This window comes from Equus quagga, unplaced genomic scaffold (genome assembly GCF_021613505.1).
Source record: "Equus quagga isolate Etosha38 unplaced genomic scaffold, UCLA_HA_Equagga_1.0 112759_RagTag, whole genome shotgun sequence".
NCBI classification, from domain to species: domain Eukaryota; kingdom Metazoa; phylum Chordata; class Mammalia; order Perissodactyla; family Equidae; genus Equus; species Equus quagga.
In genome coordinates this window covers 2,936-13,339 of record NW_025795651.1, presented here as the reverse complement: position 1 = coordinate 13,339, position 10,404 = coordinate 2,936, and the positions used below count along the sequence as shown (strand labels likewise).

At 53.0% G+C, this 10,404-nt stretch overlaps 1 protein-coding gene across 1 annotated transcript; it reads right to left on the bottom strand.

Moving 5' to 3' along the window:
* Nucleotides 1-5: 5 nt before the first annotated feature.
* LOC124232767 (galactoside alpha-(1,2)-fucosyltransferase 2-like) lies at nt 6-7,434 on the bottom strand (the record flags this gene model as incomplete). Its single annotated transcript, XM_046649681.1, has 2 exons — nt 7,357-7,434; nt 6-427 (listed from the first exon to the last, which is right to left on the bottom strand). A coding segment is annotated over exon 2 (420 nt), but the record flags the coding sequence as incomplete, so codon positions are not given.
* Nucleotides 7,435-10,404: the final 2,970 nt, after the last annotated feature.

The window sequence follows — 10,404 nt, the reverse complement described above, 5'->3', positions numbered from 1 at the left end:
TGGCGGTACCGCTCCTCCATCCAGTCGTTCAGGTGGTAGTTCCGCCACGGGACCCTGCTGGCCGTGTCACCATGCAGGACGGGGAGGGTGATCCTGAAGATGGGGGCCAGGGTGTTGTGCATCTGGGCCGGGATGTAGGCCGGCCGGCCGTTCATCTTGGCCAGCGCGTACAGGGTGGCGTACTCGCCCATCTGGTTCCCCAGGCGACCTATTGCATTGATCGTCCACATACCCCTTGGGATGAGTGGCTGGTTGGTGGTGGTTCTCTCCATGGTCTCCAGCGCTGGCCTCATCGCCGGCACCAACTCCCCTGTGCGTTGAATCTTTGCTAGCCGCTGCTGAATGTGAAATATGGTGGAAGCCACGAAGACGAAGAGGATGAAGTGGCCCATGGGGAAGAAGAAAGGCGCCTGAGTGCTGAGCATGGCTGTCAGGGGAGGGAGAGCAGGGGACGTTAGCTCCGGGGATGGAGGCCCTGCCGTGGCGCAGGAACGTGGCGGCGCAGTTGTGAGTACAGACCCGTGTGGGTGTGTGTGGGTGTGGGTTTACTTTGTGTGCTGTAAACGAATGTGAATACTCAGGTCCGTGTATGCAGGTATGTCTCTAGAGTGTGTGTCGTGTGGGTGTGTTTACATTGGGTTCATAGGTGTGTGTTCACACATGTAGATATGTGTGCATTGTGTGTGTACACATGGCACGTGCTTTGTACGAGTATATATGGATATACATATAGTGTGTGTGTGCATATGAGTATCTATACATTGTGCACATATGTGGGTGTGAAACTGTGCATGTAAACGGACATGTGCACACTGTAATGTACGAAGGTGTATTTATTGTGTACACATATGGGTGTGTACTATATACATATAGTGTGTAGGTATTTGTGAACACATGGCATGTGTGTATATATGAGTGTGCATACCTTATATGCACATACATTGTATGTTTTAATGTGGGTGTTTATAGACTATGAGTGGACATATGTGGGTGTCTCTATATGGTGAGCACAAGTGTCTGAGCCTACCGAGGACCCAGTTTCTAGACACGTCCGTCTTCGCATGCCCTGCCCATCTCTATCCTTTGGGAAGGGAAACTGCCCCGCCCATCAAGAACTCAGCCACTTGCCCTGCCTACCTCCTGGCCACAGACACCTGAACTTGAGATAGACACCTGAGTCCACGGTGGCTTCTCCATTGATTGGCTGTGGCCTCTGACAAGTGTACGCTGGCCCTACAAGATGAATTGGCCAATTCTCTCTCTCGAGTATTTTTACTAAAAGGCTCAGAAGGCAGCTGGCAGGTGAGGGGGGATTTTTTTCCTCCTGCTACCAACTGGGTGTCCAATAATTCAATTCCACTCAATTCTCACACGATCCACCTGGAGTTAGCATCCGATCCCACAAGTTAAAGAGTGCAATTCCACAAGACCGGCCCCCGCTTCAGACACCAATCACGAATCCTGGGCCATTCACACTTCTGATGCACCAGCCACAAAGCAGATGTACTCATGACCCCCCCCCTCAGGTTTGACAGTTTGCTAGAATGGCTCACAGAACTCGGGAGGGCACCTTACTCACATTCACTGGCACATTATAAAGGACAGCAATAGCCAGAGGAAGAGGGACACGGGGCGAGGTCCAGGAGGGTCCAGAGCACAGCGGCTCCTGTCCCTGTGGAGTTGCGGTGGGCCAACCTCCTGGCTCGCGGATGTATTTGCCAACTCAGAGGCTGTCTGAACCCCGCTGTTCAGGGTTTTTGTGGCGGTTTCGTTCCCCAGGCATGACTGATTAAATCAGTGGCCATGGGCGACGGATTCACCCTCCAGTCTCTCCCCGCCCCAGAGGTTGGGGGTGGGGCTCGAAGTTCCAACCTTGTCATCCAAGCTCGGTCTTTCTGGTGACCAGCCCCCATTTTGAAGCTATCTAGAGGCCTGCTAAGAGTCACCTCGTCAGAACCAAAGACACTCTTATGACCGCGATCACTCAGGAAGGGCCAAAGATCTTAGGAGCTGTGTACCAGGAACTGGGGACAAAGATCAAATAGCGTTCTAGGAGACCACAGCAGGTGATGCTGAAAGAGAGAGCAGGGAGCGGAGCGGTGGGGCCATGTCAGAGGCAGGCTGAAGCAGAGCGACCAGCAGCCACGAGATACCTGCAGCGATGTGCAGAGAGCTCAAGAGAACCTCAGTTACTGGCCAAGGAATCCCAGAAGACCCCTGTATATGTGAAGAAATATACAACCTGTTCTTTTCAGCTCTGGCTACAACAGAAATTAGTTGCAGGAATGGGTTGGTTGCACAGGACAGACAGTAAGGAAAAGCAGAACAATCATTACTTAGCATCACCACCACTAACACTTTATCATTGCTGAGATACATCCCAAAATGAGTGATGGGCTTTGTTATTCTTCCTTTTTTTTTTTTTTTTGAGGAAGATTAGCCCTGAGCTTACATCTGCTGCCAATCCTCCTCTTTTTGCTGAGGAAGACTGGCCCTGAGCTAACATCTATGCCCATCTTCCTCTACTTTATATGGGGGACGTCTACCACAGCATGGCTTGCCAAGCGGTGCCATGTCCACACCCGGGATCAGAACCGGCGAACCTCGGGCCGCCAAAGCAGAGCGTGTGCACTTAACCGCTGCACCACCAGGCCAGCCCCGGGATTTGTCATTCTGTTGTCTAGGTGGGACGAACACCTGGACTGCGTTGCCACCATCAAAGGCTGGGTTTGACCACTGATCGATAAGACTGGACTCTGAGCACCAGACAGGGGAGTAGCTGGGCGGAGTCAAAAGAACGAAAGCCTTCTGACCTCTCAGCTCTTTCAAAGACTTCTCACTTCCTTCCCTGCAGATACGAGGCTCCCGCCCAGCCTTTAAAACTCTTCCTCACAAACAGGCTTTCCGGCAGCCTATCCTGGAGGCTCTGCACCAAGGGAGATCAGAGAGGAAAGGTTTCCAGGTGATTTGGTGTGGGGTTTACATGGCCGCTCGAAGGACTGAACCAAGTGGCCTTTTAGAAGAGAACATCGGGGCTAGCTACAGCAGGGTGTGACCTGCTTGAACCAGGAAGCTGACAGAAGCTAAGCAGGTGCGGTCTATTACAGATAATCATGAATAACCCAAGTTGGCACAGGACCTAATGTAGCGACGTCCTTGCTTCTGGTTCATAAGTCACCAAAACCTTCAGAGCCCAGTAAGATTGCGTGAGAGTTACCTTTCCGGAAGAAAATCAGGCTTGTCAACTAGATGCCTGGATTTGAATGGGACCAACTCAGCTGGGGGTCTGGGCCTCACCTGGGTCCTCTGCAGGTGTTGAGCCCAAGCAGAAATGGACTCCTGGGTGGCACAACTTCCTGTTCCACTTGAACAGAAGGAGCCGGGGGCTGGGTTGGCTCAGCAGATGCTTAGGAGATTCTCTGTCTTACGGTCCACAAGATCCAGATAAGGCCCCCTCCTCATTGCCAGTGAGAAGAAGGTCTCCATTCCCTAAGCCCTGTGTGGAATGTCCTTCACATGGTGACTCTGACAGGACACAGCACTGTGGTTAAGTGCATGCGGTCTGGCTGCTGGTGCGGCCATGCTAAGCCATCCCTAACTGAACCGAGAAATCCACGAGCAGGGTGAATTCAGCCCTGAGAGTAAAAAGTGAGTGAGATCACACTAAAGGAGGGAGAGAAAGAAAGTACCACTGGGTCCCCAGTGGCCTCCTGGCTCCTGTTCTCTCAAGGCCGCACTGCACTTTCATTCCTGTCCAGATCCTCACAGGATTCCTCAAGACCACTTGACTCTGGAGAGACAGGAAGTCTCTGGGGATTGGGAGGCAGGAGGAAGCTGGAGAAAGTGGGGGGGGGAGCACCAACGTAGGAGGACGGAGAGCTCCAGAGTGTTTCTTGAATTCTTTCTCCAACTAGATTGTGGGCACTTGAAGGGCAAGGAGTAAACTTGGCTCCTCTTTCTGGCTCTGAATTTGCCAAGCACAGGACATGGGGCAGGGGAGGGGGGCTGTGCCAATGGCAATGTTTGTGGGAAGACAGAACGATGGAGGAAAGGAAGGGAGAGAGTAGGGTATGGAAGGGAGGGAGGGAGGGAGAGACGGAAAAAGAGACCAAGAAGAGGGAAGAGAGGGAAATAGAGAGACAGAAATGGAGAAAAAGACAGGGAGAGAGACAGCCCTGACGCCTAGTGGCTAAAGTTCAGTACTCTCGCTGCTTCGGCAGCCCGGGTTTGCTTCCCAGTCTTGGAACCACAGTACCCATCTGTCAGTAGCCATGCTGTGGCAGTGGCTCACATAGAAGAAGTGGAAGGACTTACAGCTAGGATATACAACCATCACTGGGAGGAAAAAAAAAAAAGGAGGAAGATTGGCAATAGATGTTATCTCAGGGCCAATCTTTCCCTGCAGGAAAAAAAAAAAAAGAAAGAAAGAAAAGAAAACCTAAAGAAAGTTGAAGGAGCCATAATAATATCAGGAGGAAAAAACCAACAAACACAGGCGCAGAACCAGAGAAAGAGAGCAGGAAGAGAGACAGACAGACCAAGAGAGACTGAGATGGACCGAGAAAGATGAAGACAGGGAGAAAAACACAGGAATAGAATAAGAGGAGAGACAGACAGAGGGAGGGAGAGAGAAGAAGGCAGGCAAGAGAGATGTGTCTCCACGGGGTCCCATCGGTAGCTCCTGCTCTGTCCCCATTCTCTCCACGTCAGTCCCCATCAGGACCCTGGGTCTCCGTCTCTTGATGACACACACAGCTCCATGAAGGATGGGACAGTGTCTGTCGTGTTCCCTGTGCGTCCCCCAGAGCCCTCGGAAACCGCTCGGCACACAGTAGGTGCCCAGGAAACAGAGGCAGAAGGAATGGGGTCTCCACCTCTCTGGTCCCCTCTGGCTCCATCTGTTTTTTGCTCCTTCTCTCATTCAGTCTCCACCAACCTCTCCCTCCCTCCCTCGAATCTCTCATTTCCTCACGTCCCTGTCTTCTGGTTTGGTTTTTTTGGTCTTCATTTCCCAGTATCTCGTAGGTAAAAAGATGCATATTGGAAGATCTGACTTTTGCAATCAAACCTCTTAATCACTGGGCTGGCAGGAGGGGGAGGGGGCCCTGAATGTCCCTTTGACATTTGTTTACAGAAGACAGAAAGACAATAGGGCTAGTTTTGTTTGGGTCAAAAGAAACACAGAATGTTCTAGAACAATCTCTCAGCCTCCTTGGCTGTTCCCTCCCTCCTGACCCAGGAAGGGGGATGGGTCCCTGCTGAGGAGTCTAGCTAGCATGGCAAGCGCCTCCAGACCTGGCGCCCTGGCCTTGACGGGGTTGCAGGGAGAGGAGGAAGAGGTGGCGACAACCTCACGGGGCCAAACCCAGAGTCTGGGAGTGGAGCCTCCACTGAGGTTTTGCTCTTATCAGCTGTGTGACCTTGACCGAGGGCCTTGACCTCTCAGTGTCGTCATCCGAAACATTGGGAGGATAAGTAAGAGCGCCTCTCTCCAGGCCTGTGTGAGCACATGGGTAGCCTGCGGTGATGGGGGCCGGCCCGGTGGCGCAGCAGTTAGGTGCACACTTTCCGCTTCGGTGGCCTGGGGTTCACCGGTTCGGATCCAGGGTGCAGGCATGGCACCGCTTGGCACGCCATGCTGTGGTAGGCGTCCCACATATAAAGTAGAGTAAGATGGGCATGAATGTTAGCTCAGGGGCAGTCTTCCTCAGCAAAAAGAGGAGGATTGGCAGCAGATGTTAGCTCAGGGCTAATCTTCCTGAAAAAAAAAAAAAGTTCTACATATGATGAAACCATAAAAAAAATTAAAAAACAAAAACCTGCGGTGAATGCTGACAACAGGCTGGACCTGTTACTGGAGCAGGGTTAATACCCCAGCCGCACGCTGATGCCAGGCTCAGCCAAGGGATGTCAGTCTTCGTCTGGCCAGGGCTGGGGTGGCAGCTGGGATGGGAGGAGACTCAGCTAGCAGCTCGCTTGACATCTGCGGGGAAAGCTTGGGGAGTATCCACGGCTGGAGTCTGAGGTGGTGCCACTTCTGGTAAATGGGAGGAGCCTGCCTTTCCTGGGGTCCCCTGAGGTCAGGGAGTCAATCTCCTTATCTGCCCTCAGTCTCTACAGCTGCGCCAGGCACTTCAGGCCAGCCATGGAGGGAGTGGAAAGAGGGGGGGTCATAGTCCCCTGAGGGTGGTCCCTTGGGGGAATCACAGTAGGACGCAGGACAGAAAGGAGCCCCAACTTTGAAGGAGGAATCCAGCCTCCAGGTCCCTCAGAAAAGTGGAGCCACCAATATCTGCCAATAATTTCTTTTTAATTCTCTCCGTCTCTTCCACGTCTCTCTATCCCAGACCTGGCGTCATCCTCTGCCTTCTAGAGCCCCGTGTGTCCCCACACCCAGAGCTGAGCCTGCCCGTCAGCTCACAGCCCTCCCAGGGCTGCCCACCCCCCAGGCTTGGTCACCAGCCTATTCCGTGCAGTAACCCCATCTTCCCCTTCCCCAGGTCCAGTCCAGTCACACCCTGGGATTTGCAAGTCCTGTTCCCTGTTCTCCGAAAGCCTCTCCCTCCCTTTCTCGGCTCCTCCCCGCCGTAAGCTCAGGTCACCCAGTTCATCACCACCCCAGCTCCCTCCTGGCCTCCCAAAGTCGCACTATAATCACCACGCTGGGGAAAGAGTTTAAGACAAAAATGTGGGGCCACCAGTTTGAAGTCCCTGACTTGATTCTGGGCCTAGAGTGGAAGGGGTGACTCAGGACGGGATTAGGGAGCAAGGGACCAAGACGCCTCCCGGGGTGGGGGACCCCTGGGTCCTGTGGGTGGGTCCTGCCCTCCATCCCGGAGGTCAGAGGTCAGGGAGCAGCCTACAAGATGGGAATGGAACTCTCGTTCCTACTGGCGCCGCCCTGGCCTTTCCAGAGGCACATTCACTCTCAGGTCGGTCAGGAAACGGGTGACAGGAGGGAGGGAGGGAGCTGGTGGCCTCGGGTGGGGGAGGGGAGCGTGGTGGTGACAGAGGGGGTGGGGGCTCAAGGAACAGATCTTCGAGGAAGGAAGGTGATGGGGGCTGAGGAGGGCAGCTGGCTTGAGGAGTGATGGGCAAGTCAGATGCCTGGTGTGCTGGGGGCAGAGGACATGGGTGTCTGGGGCTGTGAGGGATGGACCCTCTGCTTCCAGAGGTCCCGAGGTGGGTGCATCCCAGAGGGGACCAGAGACCCAGGAGTAGACGGCTGAGGCTCCACTCCCCGATTCCCCGGGAACAAGGCTGTGCCCAGCTCTCTGCCCCGGGTGTGTGTGTGTGTGTGCACGCACGCGAGCACGCTGCAGGGTGCAGGGAGAGCCCCCTCTCGCCATCTCTCACCTGCTACCTGGTTCTGGCTGTAGGAACCGGGGACTGCACGACAAGGTGGCTCTGCAAGCAGCTCTCTGGGGCTTGACTCTTCACTCAGAAATCTCCTGAAACTTCCGGCACCCGGCACCGCACCGTGGTGGAGGGAAAACCCCGCCCAGGATCTCCCTGGCCTCCCAGAGTCAGTGAGAGGTGGGGTGGCTGGGCTGCTGGAGCCACCTGAGCCTGAAGCTCCTCCTCCCTCCCCACATGCCTGCTGGACACAGGCCGGGAAGGCAGCCTGGAGGAGGCGGGCAGAGAACAGCTGGGCCAGGCTGTTCCTGACTCTGAGGGTCCTACATTTATTTATTTTGGCAAATGACTCTTAGCACTTACCTGGCCTACCAACTTCCTTCCATCTTCACCATTCTGTGAGGTGGACACTCTTAGTGGCCCTATGGTACAGAAGGGGAAACCAAGGCACAGAGAGGTGAAGTAACTTGCCTGAGGCCACACAGGAAGAAAGTCATAGAAGCTGGAATTTGAAACCAGGCAGGCTGGAATCTTGGAAAATACCTGGCAAATAGCAACTCTTTTGTTTCCCTTACTTCAAAAAAGATTGTCTTAGAAAATTACTATTTTGCATCCCCTCATGGGAAATCATAGGTCCAGGAAATGCTTGTCTATGGCTGCCGAAATCAGGTGCAAGACTGATGAGAAATTTTACTGGGCAGGGATGAGGTGGCACCGCCAGAGCCCCCAACAATCCTAACGGAGAAAGAGGGACAAGGGCCCTTCTCTGGGCCCCTGAGTGAGGTGACAGCAAATTCGTGGCGCCATCTACAAACCTTACCCCGCCCACACACACAAAAAGAACCTGAATCGGATCAAGACTCTCACCGTGATCACCACTTTGCAGAAAACAGATGGATAAAGTTGCCTGTGAATTGACACCATGAGGACACAATCAGCCAAGTCCAGAATGTGGGACAGTCTAGAGGACAAATGACCCGATTTCCCCAATGACTCAATGACATGGAAAAAAGAAGCAAGGGGTGGGGCTGGCCTGCTGGCACAGTGGTTAAGTTTGAGCGCTCTGCTTCGGCAGCCTGGGGTTCGTGGGTTTGGATCCCAGGGGCGGACCTAGCACTGCTCATCAAGCCATGCTGTGGCGGCATCCCACATACAAAATAGAGGAAGATGGGCACAGGTGTTAGCTCAGGGCCAGTCTTCCTCACCAAAGGAAAAAAAAAAAAAGCAGAAAGGGAGACTTAAAATACATGCAAACAGATTCTGGGCTCAGAAACATAGAAACACATTTTCCACTTATGTGAATGTCTGGTAGGGTGTTCGAAAGACACGAGGATGCGGGATGATTGTTTGTTACATAACCCTTAGCGGCTGTGGCCCTCAGTCACTAAATGCTGTGCTAGTGTCATAACCATTGTGACAACTCAAAATGCCCTCACACATTCCCAAAATGTCCCCCGGGGATGGCACTCCTGAAGGGAGGACTGCCTCCTTAACTCTTCCGCTCGCCTGTTCCAGGACCAGGGCAATGCTGGTCAACACTAAAAGCCAGCTTTCTGGAGAAAAGAACCCTGGTGGGCGGCATCTGCCAACTTCCACGGTGTAAATATTTTCACCATGGCCAGTTTCGAGCTGCCAACATGACATCATTGAACACAGAATCCAAGAGATGCTCAACAGGACTCTGTTCTATAAAACCCCTGCTATACAGCTATGATAAATGTAAATAACCCCGAGAGACAGATAATAGGAAAATAATTAGAGCATGATGACTTTTGAGCATTCATTACCTTTTTTTTTTTGGTGAGGAACATTGGCCCTGAGCTAACATCTGTGCTAATCTCCCTCTATTTCATGTGGGACGCCGCCACAGCGTGGCTTGATGGGCAGGGCTGGGTCTGCACCCGGGATCCGAACCTGCGAACCCCAGGCTGCTGAAGCGGAACAGGTGAACTGAACAACTGCATCACCAGGCTGGCCCCCACTACCTTTGGTTTTTGATATAATGTATTCACCTGTAAGTGATCCCATTTAATTCTAGGTCATGGCTGTGTTTAAGTGCCAGCTTGCAATACTCCTAGAAATTTCGCCATCGGCTCTCTTGAGAGGTATGTGCTGACCCCAACACACGGCTGCTTGGGATCTGCCCTCATCTTTGGTGCATCCGGTTGGTCTGCTCGGCTGGTGTCCCCTCTAGGCCGCTGGGGACAGGTGCAGGTCCAGCAGAGCTACGGGGAAGGGTCCTGGTATTGCTGTCATTCTCTCTTCAGGACAGTCCCCAGCCCATACCCTCCAGGATTCTTTCTGCTCCACCTGTTCCGTAAATATTTAATTAAGCATCTACTATGTTCTGAATTCCACCTGGGGAAAGAGCAACGAGAATCTCCGACTTCAGGGCACTTCCGTAGTACTCGCCCAGGACTTGTTAAATAAATTAGCGCAATTAACATGGTCGCTCACAACTCTGCAGACGTCCAGTTGACTTTCGGCCATAAAGAGGAACGAAGCCCTGATACGTACTCCAACACAGTGGATGAAGCCAGATGCAAAAGCTGCATACTGTAGGATTATTGATACGAAATGTCCAGAAGAAGCAAATTTACGGAGACAGAAAGTAGATTAGCGGTTGCCAGGGGTTGTGTGGGGGGGCAATAGGGATGTGACGGTTAATGGGTACGGGTTTATTTTTGAGGGAATCGAAATGTTCTGGAATTCGATAGTGGTGATGGTTGCACAACATGGTGAGTGTCCTAATACCACTGAATTATACACTTTAAAACAGCCAATTGACTATTGCCATATCAGCCTGTGATATGACTGCTCGCCCCCACCCCATCGCTCCTGTTGCCCCCGGGAGAGAACTCGCCAGCCCTCAGGGCCTCCTCTGCGCAGCCCGGCCTCTCCTGGAAGCCTCCATAAGTTTCTCCCACAGCACCGGGAGCCCCAGCAGCTTCTGGGTCTTGCTGTGCCTTCCACTTTGCTCTCTCAAGACACCAAGGCTCAGAAGGCCAAGGAGAAGGTCCCTCAGGGAAGGTGACACAGAGGCAGGTT